General features: G+C 45.0%; 1 protein-coding gene across 5 annotated transcripts in view; it reads left to right on the plus strand.

Moving 5' to 3' along the window:
* Positions 1-23,407, plus strand: part of zbtb46 (zinc finger and BTB domain containing 46) — a 61,902-nt gene that overhangs the window by 33,542 nt on the left and 4,953 nt on the right. For 3 of the 5 annotated variants that reach the window (XM_044351966.1, XM_044351964.1, XM_044351963.1), the window contains exons 4-7: positions 12,355-12,636; positions 18,118-18,470; positions 19,928-19,970; positions 20,094-22,885. In XM_044351966.1, coding sequence (XP_044207901.1) covers positions 12,355-12,636; positions 18,118-18,470; positions 19,928-19,970; positions 20,094-20,893 — 1,478 coding nt within the window. In that variant the 3' untranslated portion in view covers positions 20,894-22,885. Of the gene's footprint in view, positions 1-12,354; positions 12,637-18,117; positions 18,471-19,927; positions 19,971-20,093; positions 22,886-23,407 lie in introns of those variants that run through there. The other 2 variants (XM_044351968.1, XM_044351967.1) reach the window with 2 other exon arrangements.

Here is a 23,407-nt window from a genome sequence, read left to right on the forward strand (position 1 = left end):
TGAGTCTATGGACTTCAAAAGTATTGAGGCTGACGGTTAAACTTCCTCCTCATCAGTAGGATCTGCGAGCATCTGTGTTAGTGTTTACTTGTGTAAAACTGGAACTTCCAGGTTCTGTTCTAAAAGCAAGAAAATCTACTTCCTCTTATCTTAGTCTTAGTCAATTTTTTTTATATTAACAATGGGTCAAATAACTATGTACAATGTGAATGAGGTTGCTATTAGTCACAAACTCACAGAAAATTATCACCTAACTCTGCAGTTCCCCTCAGCTTTATGTAGATTTTTGTCTTTAAACTCATTGTTTTGGTTTTCCAGACCACAACTTTACTGTTATGGTTCACTTTCACCACCCTCATCAATGCCTCATCAACTGTTTTCAGCTGTTAAAAAAAAAAAAAAAAAAAAGCATTAAAACCCCACTGTGTGCTACCTGTTCAGCACTGAACAGCAGTCAAAACATATTGGAGCATTTAGCAGCTTAAGAGCCAGATATTTACCTCAGGAATAAGTGAAGTCCAAAAATAGAGCTAAAGGAGTGTGAATGTTGGACTTAAATTCACCAGGTGGCCAAAAACATGACTCTAAATGAATGATAATGCTGCTCCATATTTGCTGAATGTGTATATATGTCAGTGTTGTGTTTACAGCTTATTATAAGCACCCAAAATGGACATAACTAGGTTTAAAGATGATGCCAAAAGGAGGAGGAATAACACAGAAATTGTTATGATTACACAAGATATGTACATTGCCATGCTGGATTTTTATGGGAGCTGTAGTTTTTTGAATGATAATCTTTTAATTTTGTTAAACTTCTAATAGCAGCCCTCTTAACTTGCATGTTTGGCTTTTTCAGAGAGACAGATGGGAAAAACCCTTAATCAGTTACACAGAGTTACAGAGGCTTGTGGAACAGCAACTAACCAGGAAGTAACATCAGGACTTTAGCTCTGTCCTCTGCTTTTTGTCCTTAAACATGATGCTTTTTATAACAAGAGACCAAACTCTCCCTTGTTTCCACTGTCTCCCCCCTCTTTCCCCTGAACCCCTTTGCCCCAGATCACCTGCCTGCCTGTACTCATTGTTTCCACCTTCCTCTGCTTCTCTTCTTCCAACTCTTTCCTCCTCACTACCCTCATGCAGCAGCATGCAAAGAATAACTTCATCTGATCTATTTGAGCTTCTCTCCACTTTCTCTATTATCTCTTCAGCCCCCACCCCTCATCCTCCTATCTCTGGATCTAAAATGGGTCATGGGCTTGTTTCAGGTGGGACCTCCCACAACAGGAGTACCCGTAGGTTTCTTTTTTTTATTATTAACACTAATTCCCCAGTTGATACTACAGCTTTCAAAGTTGTGTCCCTGAGAGGAAAAAAGAAAAGTTTATGTGAATTCAGAGTGAATGAGTGAATACTTCAGTGGTGGAAGGTGATGGCTATTGAGAAAAGCTACAAAGGGTTTTAGAGTTTGTTTTAAGTGTGTATGTGTGAGTGTGTGTGTGTGTGTGTGTGTGTGTGTGTGTGGGAAAGCTTAAAAGATAGATAGAGAGGTAGAGAGACAGAATGTGAGTTTGCATGTGTATATGGTGTAATTGTCTGTGACCCTGGCAGGTTTTTTTTTTTTTCTTTTCGTGGTGAGACTGTTTGGCCTTCCCATAGTTCCTCTGGCCTCAGAGACATCCAGCTTCAAGGTTTAGAGTGTGTGTGTGTGTGTGTGTGTGTGTGTGTGTGTGTGTGTGTGTGTGTGTGTGTGTGTGTGTGTGTGTGTTGCATAGGAGAGGAGAAAGGGAGCGATGGGGGGTTAGAGGTGGATATGATAGCGCAGGACACCCAGACCCCCTCCATACCCCTCTGTTCAGGCCTTGATAAGTGGAGCCGGAGTCTGTGGGGGTTAGGGATTCCTGTCTGGCACAAACACACACATACACTCAGAAACACACACGCACTGGGATCCGCCCGCTCTACATTCCTGTGTCCGACTAAGGAAGCAGCCCAGCCGTCTTTCCCTCCACTCCCAAATTATCCCCTTCTCCTAAAGTCACAGCGTACTTATCACACGCCTCTCTACCTCTCTCTTCCATTCTGACTCATACATACCTATTCTATCTGCCATGTTTTCGTCCTCTACCTTTCCACTGAGCACACTGCGATTGGCACGTCTAATCATCTCATGAAATGTTTTATGAGAGTAAAGTGAAAAAGATCTGCCAGTACAGTGAGATATTGATATTTTTACAGTGCAAATACACTTTTCAAAACATGTTTTGAATCATTTTCTTGATGATCATGATGTGAACTGTCACTTGCTACTAGAAAAAAACACCAGAAGCTGCATCTGAAGCAGTGGATTTGTCTCGTTGTATAACCAGATATTTCACATTTTAGGAAAAAATGAAATTCAAAAACAGAATTTCAGACATCTCTGCTGTTTATCTGTACCTGTGCCCCCTGTGGGGTTGTTTGTTTTTGTTTGTTTAATCTCTCACTGCTCACTTTTTTCATATTTCTGCTCATTTTATGAGTCTTACTCTCAACTTTCCCCCCTTTTCTCTCTGTTACCCCATCTCTCCCTTTCACCCTTTTTATCTTACCCTTCCTCCCTCCCCTTTTCCTTTTTGACTCTGTTTATATCTTTTGCCCCTTTCTCTCTTTCCCTCCCTCCCTCCCTCTTTCCCTCCCTCCCTCCCTCCCTCTCAGGGGTGTGTTACAGGGGTTAGGAAGGGGTCATGTGTTCTCACACTGCCCTTCTCTCTAATGGCTTCTTAATGAGAGAGTCAGAGTGGGAGGGAGAAGCAGGGAGAGGAGCAGTTTTGAGAAGCAGGGTGAGATATCAGTAGTTCTGCTCAGGGCACTGTGTGTGTGTGTGTGTGTGTGTGTGTGTGTGTGTGTGTGTGTGTGTGTGTGTGTGTGTGTGTGTGTGTGCGTGCACGCTCCCGCACCATTTGACTGACCCCTTGCTCCATTTCGAGCCCTTTCTGAGCTCTATGTTCCTCTCCGGTGGAAAGAGGAAATGACACGTTTGTAGCCTTGAATAAGCGCTGGGGCTCATCACACACACTGCCCACTGGCTGTGGCTCAGGGGTGGGTGGGAGATGTTGTGGAGGTGAGGGAGGAGGGGTGGTAGTGGGGTGGGTGGACCGCTCTTTAATTTGCACAGCTTCTGCTGATTTGATCATAAGCAATTAATCTCAATGGCTCAGCTCGGCTGCAGTGGGGGAAGAGAAGATGAACAGAGTCCTTTGTATGCACGTGTCCCTCGCTCTGGTTTTCCCCTCCGTCCACACAGTGTGAGTTCTACTGTTACCTCTTACTTATCATAGAGGGAGCATGCTGTGGCAATTTCATCTCTCTTGCAGTGACTCCCACATGATTTCCCTCTGCAGAACAGTTTGGTTTCGCTTGCAAGTTTTGGATTTGCAGAGAAATATTGCTCCAAAACAAATAAAATCAAACTTCTATTTACATGATCATTGTGCAAAATCAGCTCCACATTGGTTGCAGTGGCAGATCTCTGATTACGGAATTAGAGCTGCATCAAATAAGTCTGTCTACTATTTCGGTGGTATCTTCACAGGCTTTGGACTGCTGAGGCCTTGTAGAGTGGTGTGAGGTTCAAGGTCCAGATCTGTCCTGCCTTGATCCTAAGATCCAGCCAACTTTTATCAGCTCAAGATTGACACAGATCTCCACTGATCTACTAACACTAAGCTTACAGTTTGCACAGGTTTGGCTCCCTCCTCACCCACACCTCATCTGTCTCACTTCCTTCTGCTGTTTAACCCTTCGCTCTGCTCCCTCTTACAAGTGCGGGCGACAAACGCTTGTTCCTTCACTCTCCTGTTCTGCCCAGCCTCTCTGCCAGTTTTCCATCGCTCTGTATCTCCCTCAGCCTTGCTTTTCCTCTCCATGGCACCGTACTCCTCCCATGCTGAGGCCAGAGCTCTCTCCATTGTTGGAGGCAGGTTGCCAAGGATACAAGCACAGAGGCACAGTCTTAATGTTATGAGATGGGAGAGATGAGCAAGAGAGGGGAGAGGGGCAATAGCCTCTCTGGTCACTGGGCAGCCCGACAGCACACTAATGCTCTCCACAGAACATATAATACCCCCTGCTCCCTGTTCGGTGGAGTGTCCCTCTGTGGACGGAGCACACTGACATTGAGTGTTTGTCAAGGAACCTCTTGTACTGGTCATCTGCTCTCTTGCCTGTTGTGACTGTAGTGTATGATTGCATGTCTTGTCTTCATGTGTTTTTGTGCATTTGTCAGGCAGCCACTTGATGGGGGCTCCAGTGGTCTCCACAGCACTTGTTTGTCTCCAAAAAAAAGTCTGTAAAAAAAATAGAAAAATGTTCTTAGAGGTCTTGTTTTTGCAGTGCAAGGACAGGTTTCTTGACACAGAAAACCAACAGGCCCACACAACATTGTTCTTAAAGTCCTCTTTTCCTAAAACAGGTGGAAAATATCTGCCAGTACAACATTATTTAAACATACTGTATTACAATAAGTCACCTTGTTTTATACAATGTCTAGAAATAAGTGCCTGAATAAGGCAGTGATCTGTCGATTTTTGTCTGATACTCATCAATGCTAAATTATGCTAACGTTCACAAAGGCCAAAACATAAAATATGGATAAAGAAAGGCTCTGCACACTTAAGGCCAATGCAATTACTTAAACATAAAGACATGCATTTTTGTCCCTAAACCTTCATCAGGGCAAACAATTCTTGAAGCAAGTTCATTTGTCTTGAAAAAAAGGTTGAAATGATCATACTAGACCAGCAAGGAAGACTTTAAGGATTTAAAAAACAGAATAAGTGACTTAGGATTTTACCTTGATATACTCCAAAATGGACAAAAAGCAAACTATTCTGTACATCCTTCATCGGGTGTCAGACATGTTCCTCTTGTGCAGTCACATGAAGTCTGTGAAGTCATAGATTTTGGGCGGCGTACGGACATTAATGTAGCTGTTTTTTTGCAGACTCTTGGAGACATGAGCAGCTGACAAAATTTACGCCAAAGAGACTCTCCGTGGACGGCTATGCGGATATGGAAAGTCCAATTTAAGATGATTGATTTTCACAGGATATAGCTTTAATTGTGCAAAACATGTTTCTTGGCGGTGTCTGTTTTACTGCACATATTTAAATTTCATGTGTCTTAACATTTGATTTTCTTTTGTTCTATTATAGTTTCCACTCTAGAATGTGGAAATATGTTGATTCCGCCAACTTTGTTTGGTTGTTAAACTCATTTAAAATTATCGTCTAGAGAGCAGTAAAGCAGTAATTCTGGCTAGTTAGTTGCCTCAAGCTCCTGAGCTGGTCATTGTGAGTCAAGGAGTGTGTTAACACACACACCAATAACCCACAGGCTCTGTAAAGCATCCCCACCCAGAGTCTTTGTCGTTTTCCTCCTACACTTTCCATTATCCCTCCTCTCAACCTCTCTCTCTCTCTCACCTCACCCTTCAAATACGACCCTGGACCGGGCTGGACGGTGCTTTTGGGCTCGTGCCTGTTCACCAGTTCCTCCCCTGTGCATGAAGCCAAGACATAACCTCTCTCTCAATCTCTCCATCTCCCTCTCGTTGCTTTTAGCACAAAGCCCTGCGTGTCTGCCTTCCTTCCCCACCCAGCATTCTTTCCCCATGCAGACCTCTCCCCCGCTCTCTCTCTCTCCTCTCTCTCTCTCTCTCTCTCTCTCTCTCTGTCGACTTCCCTCCTACCCGCCAACTCGCTCAGCTTCACCCTACCTTTCATTAGCCCACTCTTTATCTCACATACTCACTCGGCTCGCTCTCTCCCCCTCCACTCTCCTATCTCTCCAGCTTTTACACTCCCTGTACTTTTACTCTCTCTCTCTCTCTCCCCATCCTCAGTTGCTTCAGCTTTTGTTTCTGATACATCTTCATTTATTTCTCTCTCCCTCTCTTTCCCTGCTGACCCTATTATTTTTATATTCTCTCTCCCTCTGCCATCACTCCCCCTCTCTCCCTCTCTACCTCCCTCCCACTCTCAGTCCCTCTAAGCTGCATTAACTCCCCAGATTACCTTGAGCCCTGCAATCCTCCATCCCCCATGCACTCACCCACTCCTTCTTTCCCTCCCTTCCTTCGCTCATTCACTCGCTCACTCAGACTATGTCCACGAGAAGGCGGTTAATTTTGAAAACGCAGTTTACATTCGAAAATGACTCGTGTGAAAACACCAGCGTTTTCATGTCATTTTCGTAGACATATCCTTCCACACTGAAACACTTAAACAATTGGATAATAGATACATCTCTTCTTTGTAAAATAGTGCATCACTGCCAACATGTGATAAGGACTGGGACTGACATAGCCACGTTATCTGCATTCTGCACATCATGATTATTTTGATACAGCGAAACTCACAATTTAGTTGTTCTATTTACATGTTTCCCCTTTTCTGTTGTCAGAATGAGTATCATATAGCCTCTTAACTAGGTGAACAGTAACTGCACCGCTGCGTTGAAACATTGATCATATTTTTGAAAATTAAACTGGAAATATTAAACATAAATACTAATGACAACATTTATATTACGTGATTAGCTATATTGACATTTTACATGAGTGATCACAGAGACAGTTATTAAAGACGACAGAAAGTTATTCTCACATTAGTGACCAAGCAAATCCACTTGTTAACAGACGGTAAGCAAGCTTGCTAATTCTGATAGCTTTTTTTCCCCCGTTCACTCTTTATTGAATGAAATACTGTACAATCTTGAGAAGAAAATCCTAGTGTGTCATAAACGCCCCAGTACAGAGAGCATAAAGAAGCTCGGAGACTGACTGACTAGCAGCGGTGGCATGTTTCATATCATGCTCATGTGTTTAACTGCGTCTGGCAGACTAATTTCTAATGGCTAATTATTAACTATTGCTAATTTCTGAGAATACACAACCAATGTTCTGAAGGAATGCCAGATGCAAATGCACGGTTATAATGAGGGATGTCACGAGCCTAAAATATGATGGTGTTTTCTGATTCATCCACTCAGGAGAAGGTTTTCAAAAGGCTTTTTTGAGTGTCAAAAACCTGATGAAGTGCCAACACGGAGAGAATAAGATGCATTTTCAAATTTAGCTGGCTTAGTGTGGACGTACTCTCACATACTCACTTGCTCCCCCCCCCCACCGTCACTGCCCACCCTCCCTCCTACAGCCTCTGTAACCTCCCCCTCACCTCTCCTCGCTCCCCCTTCACTCACCCACCCACCCACACTCCATCACCCCACCGTCCAACTCTCACCCCACCACTCTTGCAATCGCTGTGCTCCTCTTCTCTTCTCTTTTCTCCTCCCCTCCACCCACACTCTCTTATTCTCCGAGACCCCAGCAGTACCACCATCACCACCAGCACCATCATCTCTCCCTCTCTCTCTCTCACTCTCTCTCTCTCTCTCTTTCTCTCTCTTCCCTGTCCTTTACCACTCTCTTCCCTCTGTCCCTCCCTCCTCTAAAGCCTTCAGGCTCTGCTTGATTTATGCTTGCCCTCCCTATCCACACACACCCCACCACCACCACCACCCACCCTTCCCTATCTCTCCTGGAGGTTGTGGCCCGGCTAGTCCCTAAAAACAACAGAGAGAGAGAGGGAGAGGAAGACAGAGAGAGAGAATAACAACCTCTTTTACTTTCCATCCTCCCTCCTTTTTAACCCAGCATTTTTTTCATTCCCCTCTCCCACACTGCTTTTTAAATTGCCTCTGAATTCTTGAGCTGTTTTAGTGCCTCACTCCCCCTTCTCGGCTGAAATTACTTTTTTACCCTCTCAAACTCTGGCATGCTGAGGAAGCAAGTTCCACTTTCCTCCCCTCTTTGTCCACTCGAGGACAAACACACTAATCACGCATACAGTGTATGGAGCAGTTTGTGAAAAGAGGTGAAGGAGAGACTTTTCGCGTTTGGAAGCATGTCGCTGTAATGTTGTATAGACAAATACGGCGAGCAGCAGAGTCTTGTGACAACAAGGCTCTTGTAATGCCTTGTCCTTTTCAACCTCAGGCTGGCCGAGCCATTAACCAGGCTGACTTGGGGCAAGGCTTTTTTCTCTCTCTTTCTCCGTCACACACACATACATACACACACAGATACACAGCGAGAGAGTCTTTCTCCTTTGTTTGCACTCCCATACTCAAACATGCACACAAGCCCTACTTTCTTCTCTGACAGCTCTCTTGTGGTCGACAAGCCTCAGTAACTCGTTGCTTAACCACTCTGGACTTTTTCTCTCCATTGTGTTTGGCTACTGTCTCTGTTGATTTGAAGGCGTGGTGTGTGTGACTGGAGGTGTTAAAGGAGCCAGGTTATGTGTGTGTGTGTGTGTGTGTGAATGTGCAAGTAGATGTGTATCAATTTACATTTATACATGCATTTTTCTATCAAAAACCTATACATTTTGGAAAATGGAAACTTCCTCACACAACAGTGTTTGGGTTCATTTAGAGGAGGCATTTATTGAGACACACACACACACACACACAGACACACACACAGACACACTTCATGAGCACAATCAGAACAGAGGATCAGAGGTCAAACTGGGTCAGCTGACCCTTCCCTCCCTTTTCAGGCCTTTTCTCTCCTCCTCTTTACTGCGTCAAAGCGCGCTCTCTAATAACACGACTCCCCTTGTGAAACACATACACACACACACACACACACACACACTCTACACACAGATATACAGTGCTGCCTCCAACCACAGCACATAAAACTGTATCTTCTATCCATTAGCCGTAACTCTCTCAATGGATGATAAATGCAATATCCCTCACAACACATTTGAAGTATAGTTCAACACACACATCTTTTATTCCAAGGCAAGTCTTATTCCGCCTTTGCTTTTTCAAGCCCTCACATAGCTCGCAGCATCGCTCACGCGTGTGCACGCACACACACACACACACACACACACACACACACATGCAAACACACACATGAACAAAGAGAACCACCATTTCCACATATTTGTCTCTCCTTTTAAAAGGGGGTTTTATTTAGCATAAATGTTGAAGCCAAGGGTGCCCGGCTACCATGGCAACCAAATTAAACGGAGGATCTCTTCAGAAAGCAGGAATCTAAATTATTCGGACTCTTTTATGAAGGGGAAAATGAAAATTCCCTTCACTGTACAGAGACTGCTGCACTGTGAAGGCAGAAGAAAGGCAAAAAAAAAAAGATGAGGAAAATGCTATTGGTTTTTTTTTTTGTATCTGACCATGCAGTTCAAAGGCATATCCCAATGCCATTGAAATTCATAGGTTGTCTCATGACAACCAGTATGTTAACACTCAGCATATGTGCACAAAGGAATGATGTAACCACAGTGTCTAAAACTCCAGATAAACCTATTGCCTCTGAAAGACACCACAATATGTGTGTCTACAAATCCTTAGCGAAACCCAGCATTCGTATGATGAAATCCATAAGCTGCGTGCATGGGATTAGGTGCGACTGTTTCTGGTGTGGTAAATGATTTTATCTGTCGGAACAGGATGAGATTTAAGTAACACACCATCCACGCAGGCCCGATAAAGCTTACATAAGTGAAGGAGGATTATGTAGTATATTCCGATTATTTGGTGCGGAAGCCTGTTTGTGGTCAGCTGAATACTAATTTCTAATATCTCACGCTTAGTCTCAGTAATGTGGATAAATCCTCAGAAAACAGGATACTGTACGTTGCACGGCAGAGTGTGTCAGCGGGACGGGGAGAGTCCCTCACTAAACGTGTAAAACACAGATATTCATTTCACGCATTTTGGTACAAGAAAGAGTTTTAAGTGTTGTGTGCAAAGAAATTATGAAGCAACTGCTCTTCCATAACTCTGCCAGTTAATTTGCTGTGTGTGTGTGACTGAAGCATTGTTACTGTATGACGGCAAGGAGGGCAGACATGTTCCATCTGTAGATGCACGTGTCCAGGGGATGCTGGGAAAAGTGGTCAGGGGTCACTCACTCGTCCAATGAACAGATGAGTGGAGGGAGATGGGGGTCAGAGGTGACCCTCTTTTCTCTCTCTCCTTCGCTTCCTCTCCTTCCATTTGTCTGCCTCTCCTTTCTCCATATACGTGTGTGTGTGTGTGTGGTTGTGTGTGTGTGGTTGTGCGTGTGTGTGTGTGTGTGTGTGTGTGTGTGTGTATGTGTGTGTTTGTTGTTGGCCAACAGCAGATCTATGTTATTGATTGACTCCTGTGGCTGCTGGGCTGCCCACTGAAGGAGGGGGCACAGCTCTAATGAATTCCTGCACCTCATGCCCCTTGCGCCAACCCCTACACCCCCTCCTTAATTAACTTTGTGTGTGTTTGTGTGTGTGTGTGTGTGTGTGTGTGTGTGCGGGTAGGAGTGTGCGTGGATGCATGTGTGTGTGTTTTGTGTGTATCCTTCTCTCCTTCCTCCACAGCTCGACACCCCCGCTTTTACACTCCCCTGCCTTTTTGTTCTCCTCTCTCTCTCTTTTTCTTACTACCTTGTCAGTGCCTCTTCTCTTAGTTCATTTCTTCCACTTTATCTCCTCTTTTTATATCTTCCTCTGCGTCTGCTAGTAGTTTGATGGCTGCTGATTACTTCGTATGTGTGTCACTCTTATCTGTCCCGCTCCATCTCCTCCTCCCCTGTCCGCAATATCGCACTCGAATCTCTGCACCTCTCAAATCTATGTGTGTATGTGCAACTGTGCATACAGAACGTGTATCCATCCATCTGATCTGTGATCATTTATCTATACTGAGCATGAAAAATGACTGACAGTGTGTGTGTGTGTGTGTGTGTGTGTCTGTGAGACAGAGGGAGAGAGAGTGGTCAACGTTGACCCAGTAGGCTGTGAAGAGGCTGTATACCCATCGGTATTCCAGACGTGGAGGCAAACTACTGTCTCTGTCACCTTGACTCCCCCTGCAGCAGACGAGCACTGGGCTGCACAGGAAACACTTAGCACTACCTGTCTGTATTTAAAATGGACAAGAGGACTATTTTGTTCTCTTGCTCCCATTTTATTTTTCACTCTTTGTGTCTCCTTTGCTTTTTCACCCATTTCTGTTCTCCGTTCCCCCGCATCACCGCTGTTTCTGTCTCACTTTGTTTATTCCCCATTAGCTTTAAGTGTGATTTCAGCTGTCATTGGGCTTTGTGGAATGGTAGACTTTATATATTAGAATGTCAGAAGGTTTCTGTCCAGAACAATCAGACATAATTATGCACACACACCCCCTTAAGGCAACACTCAAGTCTGCATTAGCGCTCAGAAGTCTCCATGTGTGTTTGTTTTAGGTGTAGACAAGCAATTCAAAGTCTCTAAGGCAGTGATGTGCGTGGTGTGTATTTTTGTCTAAGTCTTTGTTAGAGAAAGCAACCTGTCATCAGTTAAATGTCAATTAGGAGGCAATGAAAGTGTGTTTGTGAGTCTGTATTTGCGCGTGCGTTTGTGCGCGAGAGCGTTGAGCGTAGCTGTCGTCAGCAGTGTGGTCTGACAGTCTTGTAGATCTACAGTGGAACCTCCAGCGACATGTCTACTGCTGACAGCTTCTCCACACACTCTGCTTTCAACGACGCTGACGGCTAAACACACAGACATAACGCACACACATACATACACACGCCATGTCTGTGTCTGCCTCCCTCTCTCTCTCTCTCTCTCTCTCTCTCTCTCTCTCTCTCTCTCTCTCTCTCTCTCTCTCTCTCTCTCTCTCTCTCTCTCTCTCTCTCTCTCTCTCTCTCTCTCTCTCTCTCTCTCTCTCTCTCTCTCTCTCTCTCTCTCTCTCTCTCACTCTCTGTGTCTCTTTATGATCTCCCTGTATTTTTGTTGACTGGTGATGATGAGGTATGTTAGGGAGTCGAGGAGAGAGAGAGATGAATCAGAGCAGTGACGTGTTGGTAGTCGCTACTGAAAACATAGGGTGTAAATGATGACTCGGCTGAGAGGTTTGAAAGAATTGGTTTAATATGCTGTTTTTTTTATATTTTCTCTCAAGCTGTTATCACTGTCAAGTAAAGCCCTTACATTGACAAGGTGACAACTTTTCAAGTACAATGCAGAGGTTTTTGTAGTTTGACCACCATCCCCTTTATTCCCTCTGAAAAGGATTCCCAAATCCAAAACTGACAGAATTGTCAGCCTATATAGATGAATGTAATCCTTAAGAAATGAAGTTGAAACATGGCTGTGTGAAATGTTTCAAGGCATTCTCCCCTTCCATGCACTTGAACTTCCCCGCTTCAGCTTGTGTTGTTTGGAAAAGCATTTTAGTGACAGTCTGTGATCGCTGCAGAAGGACAGAAGAGCCTCACCCATCTTCTGTTACTTCATCTGTTTTCAGGGGCAGACGTGACCGAACCCAACAGCTCAGACAGCCGCGGCGAACGCCTCGACTTCTTCCTCAAACAGGAAGAGGCTCTCGCCACTGAGCCCGGCTTCCTGGGTCCCAACGAATCGGAGGAGGCTGGGAGAGGAGCCGGGGGCGGAACAATCTCATCGGTAGCCAATCTGAAGGCAGCGCTGATGAGTAAGAACAGCCTGCTGTCATTGCGGGCTGAGATGATGGGAGATGATAACCCCTTGCTGTACGAGTACCTGCCCAAAGGAGGACACTCCCTGTCTTGTAAGTCACTATTTACTAACACTGTCTGCACACTGATCGTTACACACACAGACACACACACACACAAATGCACAACCAGCCACACACATCCATAATTCACAACTCGGGTATACACAAATTGTTTCAAACCTACTGGTGTATTTCTGAGTGCCTGCTCATGTGGTCACCTGTGAGACATAAAACATACAAGCTTGACTGCTTTTGACCTCTGCTGCAGAGTATTTTCCCTCGTCAGCACCTGTATTTGGATAACTCTGAATGTATGTATGTGTGCGGTGACACTCCAGTGTGTAACGGGTTTGTGTGGCAACGCCAGTGATGACTAGTCAGCGGTGACTCAGTGAGAGAACATTTTGCTGGGATCACTCTCGCTGTCGTGAGAAAATTTGTTTGGTTTAATGTGACAGTTTCTTTGTGCGTATCAGTGGGTCTACGGCTGTATTTCACAGCGGCAACATAACAAGACAGAACTGCAAATGTTGAGTATCTCACCACCATCAGTTGTAAAAATCATCTTAAATGTTTAACTGAAGACTTATAGAATAAACCATTCTCTAATCTGATCAATAATAGATCAATAAACATCCTAATTTGTACTTCATTTCTCCACATTAACAAGAGATTTTTTTTCTCCCTTCAGTGAGGGTTTTTTTGCCTTCAGTGAGGGTGTTAAACTGTCAGTGTGTCTACATGTGTGTATCTCTGTGTGTGTGCCAGCGTGAGCGTATATATGCTTGAGTCCATGTCCGCGTGGGCACATTGTGTGTGTGTGTGTGTGTGTGTATGTGTGTGTATGTGTGTTAGACTCGTGTGTTTATGTTTCTTTGCTTTTACTGGCTAGTAATTGGATCTTTTGTCCTGAGTTCTGCCTGTCTTTGTGAGTAGAAGAAAAGCAAAGGAAGGGTACAACTCCGAGCCTAGTCATGCCGTTTGAGTTGAGCCCCACTCACCTACAAAATAAAGACAGGGCCAAGACTGTATAGACCAAAACACACGTTCACAGTTGCACATGAGCGCACGCGCCCGCACACGCACGTCACATCACATCACCCCTTTTGTGTAAGTGTTAAGTGTGTGGGATTGAGATGTTTCTGTTGGCTTAAAGAGGAGAATCAGATGCTGTCACAGCACAGATAGACAGCCTCACAGGCTCCAGAAAAGAGAAGAAGAGGCTTTTTGATACACACTCACACTTTACAGATAGACTCAGCCTTGACTATATGAATAGAAGATTTTGAGAATTCAGAGAATGTTAATCATTTGCTCCCTGCATGGAAAAAAACACATTGAATGAGTCTTATAGCTGTATTTCAGTTGCCACCAAAGAAACCTCGGGGAGGTTTTTCGGTCAGCCAAACCCTATTTTGAATTCCCTACACAATAGGGGTTGGGGAAATGGGCTTGTCGAGATGGCCAGCAACCCCCCCCCCTCCCTCCCTCCCTCCCCGGATCTGTCCCTGCGTCTAAATGAGGACAGAAAATAAACAAACACTGTACCTCAGATTACTGGGCGGAGGATAAGTCTGCCTGGCTTGACAGATCACCGCTCCCTGCCTCCTTCCCTCCATTCAGCCCTCTTTCCCCCTCCTCCTGTTCTCCTCCCTGCTTCTCCTTCACCCCTGCTTAACATCCTTCCTGTCCTTTTTTTTCCTCCTGTACTCCCCCTCACACCACCCCCTCCCCTCCTCCCTCCATCTATTTCTCCTTCACCCCTCCTTAACACTCATCCCTCACACTCTCCCTCATTCCCTCCCCTTCTGGCCGGCTCCTGCAGTTCCTCCTTATTTGTCTCACTCCTGTCTCTTTTCCCTCTTTTACTTCAGCTGTGAAGCATCAAAGTATGTTGGTTAAAAATCCTGGGAAAGTATTGATCTAGGTAGAGAAGAGGTAGAGCAAGGTCACCTGGCCCAATTCAAGGGAGACCACTGAATATCAGCAAAAGGCCTTGACACAGTGCTCCTGTCTCCCCCTCCCTCCCTCTTTCTCTCGTTCTCTCTTTTCTGTATAATTGACTGTTTAATAAATCATGCCTCCCCCCCCGCCAAGATTCATACATCCAAAATCTGACCAAACTGGGAATCAATGTTTTACAGTTTAACCACTGAATACTTGTCTCACTTTACATGTAGCAATTCAAACTTTGTTGACAAGGCGTGCAATTCAAATGAGTAGCTCCTCTCTTTGCAATCCTTTGCATGGGTCACGGACAATATCCTCCAAGCATGTGGAATGCCAAAATACAGCGGAACGGTGGGACCAGTCTTTATGTCAATCAAGCCTCCTGAATCCAATTAAGATCATTGGGATTTGGCCCCGCTACCCCTCCATGCGTCAGACAATCAATGCCAGACAATGGATTTTGCTGGACTATCCCTGCGCACCTGTCCACACTGCCACCACATTCTGGCTGTAAAGAACATCCAATTAACTATAGGGATCATACTGACATTATTGAACTTTTCTCTCCTCTGCCCGCTCTTATCATTTCATAATCTACTTTTGGAAATTGACTCACTCTGTAGCTTCTAGCAGCTCTACAGTGAACTCTTTTAGGTTTTAGGATTTTTTAGGACATTATTCATGATTATGACATTAATTTTGTCAGCCTGGTGCAATCCAGATTTAAAACATGGATCCTATATAGCGATGCCTTTGCCTCTATGTTTAAATGCAAAAAAAAATAAAAGAGCAAGTGACAATATATAAGGCAGATAAGGCAGATATCAATACAGTGGTAATGGGATTTTCCATTTAAGGTCACCTAATCCACATTATATAGACTTTTTTGAATTGTTAACACTTTTCTAAGAATCTCTTACCTGCAGGAAATACGATCAGCCACAACATTAAAACCACTGATAGGTGAAGTGAATAACATTGATTATCTCGTTACAATGGCACCTGTCAAGGGGTAGGATATATTAGGCAGCAAGTGAACAGTCAGTTCTTGAAGTTGATGTGTTGGAAGCAGGAAAAATGTAAGTGTAAGGATCTGAGCAATATTCGACAAGGGCCAAATTGTGATGGCTAGACGACTGGGTCAGAGCATCTCTCAAAAGATAGGTCTTGTGGGGTGTTACCAGTATGCAGTGGTCAGTACCTACCAAAAGTGGTCCAAGGAAGGACAACTGGTGAACCTGCAACAGGGTCATGGGCACCCAAGGCTCATTGATGCACATGGAGAGCGAAGGCTAGCTCATCTGGTCCAATCCCACAGAAGAGCTACTGTAGCACAAACTGCTGAAAAGGTTAATGCTGGCTATGATAGACAGGTTTCAGAATACACAGTGCATCACAGCTTTCTGTGTATGGGGATGCGTAGCCGGAGACCAGTCAGAGCGCCCATGCTGACCCCTATCCAAAGCGCCTACAATGGGCATGTGAGCATCAGAACTGGACCATGTAGCAATGGAAGAAGGTGGTTTGGTCTGATGAAACATGTTTTCTTTTACGTCATGTGGACAATCGGGTACATGTGCATCGTCTACTTTGGAAACAGATGGAAAAAGGATGCACTATAGGAAGAAGGAAAGCTAGTGGAGGCAGTGTGATGCTCTGGGCAATGTTCTGCTGGGAAACCTTGGACCCCGGCGTTCATGTGGATGTTACTTTGACACGTACCACCTACCTAAACATTGTTACAGACCAAGTACACCCCTTCATGATAATGGTATTCCGTGATGTAAGTGGCCTCTTTCAGCAGGACAATGCACCCTGCCACACTACAAAACTTGTTCAGGAATAGTTTGAGGAACATGAAAAATGTGTTGCCTTGGCCTTGAAATTCCCCAGATCTCAATTCAATCGAGCATCTGTGCTGTGGATGTGCTGGAAAAACAAGTCTGATCCATGGAAGCCCCATCTCGCAACTTACATGACTTAAAAGATCTGCTGCCAATGTCTTGGTGCCAGATACCTTCAGAGGTCTTGTGGAGTCCATGCCTTGACGGATTAGAGATGTTTTGATGGCAGGAGGAGGGCCTATACAATATTAGGCAGGTGGTTTTAATGTTGTGGCTGATTGGTGTACATAGTGTCTGAAACATGGATCCAAATCCAGGTTCAGTGGTAAGACGGCGTCATTAAGCCTTTTCACCCTCTGAGTCACGGAGAATCCCAATCCTATCTGTCTATTTCCTCCTAACTGACTTACCAAGTATTATTTGATTAGCTACTGGCAATGGGTCCGTCGCCATACAGTAATTGCTTCCCTAAAGCCTAAATAGATCTAATAGGTCTTGACTACATTCTTATGGCAGGTAGAGAATGCAGGTGGTATTGTTGTTCCTCTAACATCATTCAGTTACTCTTCATTGATGTCTTTTCTTCTTTACTTTTTTTCATCTTGTCGCTTGCAATGAGTCAGCCTGCTAATATTTGCATTCTTTACAGTTTGCCAGACACGACTGCAATATTAAACTCAGTGACACAAGATTGCAAAAGTTACCGTAGGCTTGAACAAAGACTGTTTCACTGTTTAACATTTGTTAATGAGCTGCTCCGTCTCACCTGTAGCTCATCTCTTTATTACTTCCTCGCTCTTAACGTTGCTCCTCCTGTCACTGCCGGAGGTGAGGAGGAGATAGGGAGTTGAACATTTGTGTGTGTTCTCAGTAAGTGGGAGTGGGGAGTGTCGAGCGCGGTAGTTTAACATTCCAGGAATCCGTCCATGGTCGAGCCTCATGGTTGTGTGATTCTGTCCGTTGTGCAGAGGAGGGCAATGAATGGCTAACCCACTGCATAACTCTGGAGACATTCCCTAAAACACTGCCTACACTCGCACATACTCGTATACGCACACACACAGAATAACCCAAAACACATTATACTTTGATTAATATGCAGTATGAGAAATAAGAGATGCACACTCAGTGTAATGGTAATATTAATGTAGCAGAAAAAGCTTCTGTGTGAATAACTATGAAGAGCTAAAGGCTCTGAAAGAAATTTGAAATTCTTTTTACGGTGTGCCTTAACTTGTTGCTGGTAAACATCTTACATGGTCGATATAGTCGTCCTTTACCCTGCGTGTACAGAAAGTCTTCACTCGAGCTGCAAGATGGCTCCTCTCCAAAACAATCTCCCTCCACGCTACAGAGGATCCTCAAGCCCTCTCCTTATATGCATTTTACTTGCTCACACAGCACATGCACACTCTCACAAAACACACACACGTTGCCATCCTCTGCGCACGCATGTGGGTGGAAGGAGAAGGAGAGCAGAGGAGCGAAAGAAAGAGAGAGAGAGAGAGAGAGAAAGAAAGAGAGAAGAGAAGCCCTAACCCCTTCCCCTCGGCTGGTGGAAAGTGAAACTTCAGAGTTTTTCTTCCTCCCCCTCTCCATAGTGTTTGATAGTGTAGCACTGGCAGCCTCTGTGTGCCCCCCTGCCCACTCTCTCCCGTTGTGTTCTGGTGGCCAGCTGCTAGCAGAGTTGCAGTTGTACGTGAGTGGGTGGGTGAGACTCGTTTCCTGTGCTCCTCAGGGCTCCGCTCCAACAACTACTGCAGCACGCTCCGGCCAGGGGCCACGGGGGCCACTATTCATAACAAACAGGGGGCTGGCTCCTCTCCTCCTCCTCCTCCTCCTCCTCCTCTTCCTCTTCTTCCACCTCATCTTCCACCATCACCACCGCCGCTACCGCCATCATCATCATCATCATCATCATCAACATCAGCATACTGTCCACCCACTCCACCCACTCCACTGAACCCCACTGAGCCTCGGCCCCTGGAGGCCCCCGGTCTGCGGGCTGGGGCACCCCCGCTGCGCTCAGAAGGGTTGGACATGGAAGTGGAAGAGGCTCCTGAGGGCCCGGAGCCCTCCACCTTGCCTGAGGTAAGCACACAGAGCCTGGCTCAGCTCCAGGGCGGAGGCTGTTCTCTGGGTACCGCTCCTCCAGTCAGATAAAAGTTTGATCCATGTAAGGCTGAGTGGAGACGAGTATCCAGGGGGCCGCTTCACCCTGTTTCTGCAAACTCACTGAGGGGGTTGAGAGGTGACAGAGAGTAGAAAGTGACCATTGGTGTAATGGGGGGTGGGGTCTCTATGAGGAGAAGTGGGGGCTAATGGGGTTATTGTTCAACAGTAGAGAGTCTTTTCCACACACAAGCACATCATCTCTCAACTCCTCTCAGTATCTCACTCTCTGTGTGGAATCTGGCATATTTCCTGCTACACTGGAGAAGAAACGCTGTCTGTTTTCTTTTGTTTGCCATTCTTTTCTGTTTGCTTTCTCTTCCTTTCCAGATCTCCAATTCTTCACTCTCGATTCTCTTTTTTCATATAATCCTTTTAATATAGCTAGACCCGAATTCACCTTCGAGCCAAGAGTCACTTCTAAGCATTCGCGGTAATGTAGTTTATAGACGTAGCATTAGAGATGACACGTGTGGTCACAATGGCAGCGTGCGCTTAGAGATGGCAGATAACGGGCAAGGTAGTGAGATGAGAATGAGTAGAATCAATACTAGTAGACAATGAGAGGTTTGCTCTCGCAGCCCAGGAAATTGTTTGTTCTCTTCGGTGTGTGTGTGTTTGTATGTGTGTGTGTATATGTGTGTGAGAGTGGGCGTGCGTGTGAGCATGGCAGTCTGAGCATGTGTGAATGTGAGTTTCGTGTCAGTCTGCGTGTACGCTGTGTGTGCGGGTGAGCATTTAGGAGCAGCATTTGATTTCAGCGGACCTGCCTCCCAACAAGACTCCCTATCTCTACGGACAAGCCATCTGTTTGCCCAGTGCATGGTGTTCTGTTCTTAGAGACGAGGAGGAGGAGGAGGAGGAGGAGGAGGAGGAGTGTTGGGGCTGAGGAAATGGGTGGGGGTGAAGGAATGGCAGGAGCGTGGAGTAGATGGAGGAGAGATACAGTTTAGATGGGATGTAGAAGAGAGGAAAAAGTAGGGACAGGTGTTTGATGCACCTTGCAAACACCTCAGGGGATACAGGGTAGGTGCGGTTGAGCACAGATAATATTATTACTGTATATCAACTTAACCGCTCATTCTGTGTCTCATAGGACAGCTCTAGCGTCCAGAACTGTCAGCTGTTTACAAGACGTTTTCCTGTGTTTGCTTGCCAATCTCAAACCTGTGTCTTTGAATCATTATGACCTCTCTTCACTCTTCCTTTTTTTCACTTTTTTCACATCTTTATTTCTTTGGTTGTTTCTCACATGTGTGAAAAAAACTATCTTCACAGCTTGTCTCACCTGTCTGCCTGCTGCATGCCCAGACAACATTCCATACAGACTGTATAAATGTGTGCATGTGACATAACGGGATGTTTTGTGCTTACAGGATGGTGTAAAAGACAAAGAAGACATGAAAGGATACAACACAGGTATGGCTCAGGGCTTAGAAGTTGAAATATGTCATGTCTAGATCAATTAAGAATGAGTTGATTCCTTTTGTACCATATCTTTTTCTCTCACTTTCACTCTCACTCTCTTTCTCGCTCTCTCAGCGTTGGAAGGTGACCAGTCTCCTGTCGAGAGGGATCAGATGGCCGAAGGGAGCTGTGCTGGTGGTTTGACTGTGTCTGCGTCAATGTTCACGGCTGGCAGAGGGACTGAAGGGCTGATGGTGCTGGGCGAAGAAGCTGGATCAGGGGAAAGAGTCATGCCAGAGCCCGGTGCCTTGCCCTCACAGGGGTTTGCCTGCTCCCTGTGCAAACGGCTGTTCAGCAGCCTGGAGCATCTCAGGGAACATGAATACCACCACACCCTGTCTCTGATGGCCTTGTCTCTGGACTGGCCAAGCATGCAGGGCCCGCACCACCATCATAACCAGCCCCGTCACCAGCCACAACCCCAGCCTCTCCACTTCCACCAGTCTCTCTACCGCCCTGCAGTGGCCGAGCCCACGCCGGCGCGCTACTTCTGCTCGCAGTGCCCAGCCAGCTTCACCCTCAAATCCAATGCAGACCGACATGAGAAGACTATCCACTTCAAGAAGAAGCTGATGCAGTGTGTGTGCTGTCTGAAACACTTCAGAGACCGCACAGACCTGCACAGGCACCTGTCCTCTGTGCACTCCAAAGAGAGAGGGTATACCTGCCCTGCCTGTGCCAAGGCTTTTAGCACCCAGAAAAACCTGGCGACACATGTTAAAGTGTGCTGCCAGGTGGGGTCAGTGCCAGGAGCTGTGCTGGGAGGCAGCACTGGGATGGAAATGTCTCAGGGTGGGGTCACAGATCCGCTGTGGAGGCTCTCTCAAGAGATGAAAGTTGAAAATCATAATCGTAGTATCAATGTGGAAAACTGAGACTGGCTTATGTGCACACATTCATACCCATCAATTAGCAGCGTATCCTCACATGTGTTGTACATGCATGCCAAATATGCGCTGTAGTGTCATTGCACTGAGAAGGGAAGAATTTCTTTTCAAATTAAATGACTATTAATATGATATATACCTACATAGGTAACACTTAATTTTTTACAATTTGTGAAATTTAATGTCATTATTATTTTTTTAAGGCTGGTTTAACATGGATTGAAAACATATGTGTCAAAAATGCACAATGGCTATGCAAAGCTGATCTGTTTTAAAAACGTATGACTGAAATTATGTAGAAATGTTTTGATTTTTTTTTTTTGTTTGTCTTTAGGTTTGTCAATAGTTTTAAGTGAGCAATGACTAGACCCATGAACAGGTGAATGGAAAGACAGGGGGGTGTCTTTCCGTCTCTGTGAACTAAACCACTTGTCTGGTTCTCCGTCGCCAGTCACCAGTCTGACTAAACTCTTCACTCCTTTTTTAGGCAGAGAGATCTTTATCTTTGTGTCCACCCCTGCATTACGGGCACAAAGACACTCAGACACAGTTTAGATCTGCCAGGCTGTACTGTAGCTCACAGCCCACACAACCACACCACCTGCAGGAACTTTAAAGCATCGCATCACGAGAGCAGAATAAAGACCCAAATCAAATTATGTAAATTAAAAATTGGCACAAAATAACTTCACTTAATAAGAGCATAAATAAATAAAATCTTTAAACTGTAACTCAAAAAGAAAAGAAAAACAAAGTATTTTGACCACAGATCCTCCTCTACTGGACATGTAGCAGCTTGTCCTCAGCCATCAGTATGACATGATTACCTTCAGTCACTGCTGTCAGATCAGTGCAGATGGAGGGGCTGTGCCGAACCAGACAAAGCAAGCTAAAACAATAGACCAGTAGCAGCTCAGATGGGGGTTGGGTGGTGTCATTTTCTCTCTCTCTCTCTCTCTCCCTCTGTCCATCTCCTCTGTTCCAGATCTTCTAGTCGCTGAGTGCGGCAGGAGCTGGACAGTAATTGGTCCTTCACGGCTCCGGCCCTTCTTAACCCCTGACCCCTCATCTAAAGAGGAAGTACAGACCGAAGGGCAGATGCCCTTTAAACCAGATGAGCTTAGTGATGTCACTGCTGCAGACAAAGATAATGGCGTGGTCATGAGTGCGGGGTAGAAAAGAGGGGATCAAGGGAGACAAGTGCAGGATGCAGGATAAAACAGGATATTTTCTTGTTTGAGCTCTCAGCTCTTATTGTGTATACCCATAATGTGAATACCATACCCAAAGGGAAGACCGTGTTTCCCTCTAATATTTCACGGTCACTCCAGCACACAGAACTGTAATTTTTATGTGCGCTAAAAGCAGAACTGGTGTGTATTGGGAATCTAACCCCTTGCTGTTGTATATAGACAGGGCTCTCCCAAATGTCAAATCCTGTCTAATACAAAATCCCATTTCTCAGGTAGCACACGCTGTTCTAGCCAGCCGCTGAAACAGACTGGCAGGCTCAGAGAAGACAGGAACTAATCAGGAACTCTGCAAAAAATCCAGCCATTGAGGAGAAATGGCAAACACTGACTGTGTGGCTGTCATGTGGTGTTTTTGTGAGTTTGAACATGTGTTGTTGCAAATACTGTAAAATATTTAGCTTTAGATTATGAATTTTCTCACTGCAAAAGCCACAATTACTGCACAAAGAGATGTACTTTTCTAAACAGGATGCAATTCTGCTTGTAGTTTTTTGATGCTGTAATTAAACTGTGATGGAAAATGTGAAAACTTCTCTGCCTTTTTCCTCTTTTATTCGTGTCGTGCACATATTATTCACACAATATTCCTTCCTATGTCTTTGCATTTCAACTTGTTGTCTAAAATATTTGTATCTGCCGTGCAGTTTATGTGTACCTGCATGTTTTTATTTCTGTTTTTTTTCTTTTGCTGTCGAGTGTTTAATTAGAGCAGAAGTCGTTTTGCAAATGGAGGTAATTATATCATCACTTAAAGCTTATAACCCCTTAAATGTGTGTCTGACCCTTCCTTTGTGTACAGTGTGTATTGTGCTTGTGTGCTCATAAATCCAGTCCTGATCTTTCATGTTCACATACTGAATGCCTTAACGGTAAAGTTTCTCATTGGGTAGAAACGCACACATACACCCACCACACACAATACAAACAATCTGTTTACTTGAATGCCCTTCACCTGGCATAACTATCATATAAGTCTAGACCTTGAGATAATTGGCTTATCAGACCTCTATACAAGATTGGGACATGGTATTGACATTTTTTTTCTTCATTTTTTATTTTGCTGAACCCTTCCTTTGAGTGTGTGTGACTTTATTTCCCATCCTTCAGCCTTCTTGTCATAGTCTGTGTTTGTCTTTCTGTCTGTGTTTTCTGCCGTCCATAGCAGAGACCTTCTAGAGCAACTAAGGCAGAGTGACTGTTGAGCCTGTGTTTATAGTATCTCTTTGCCTTTATTGCTTTAGTATGGAGG

Source organism: Thunnus albacares, chromosome 5 (genome assembly GCF_914725855.1).
Source record: "Thunnus albacares chromosome 5, fThuAlb1.1, whole genome shotgun sequence".
NCBI classification, from domain to species: Eukaryota; Metazoa; Chordata; class Actinopteri; order Scombriformes; family Scombridae; genus Thunnus; species Thunnus albacares.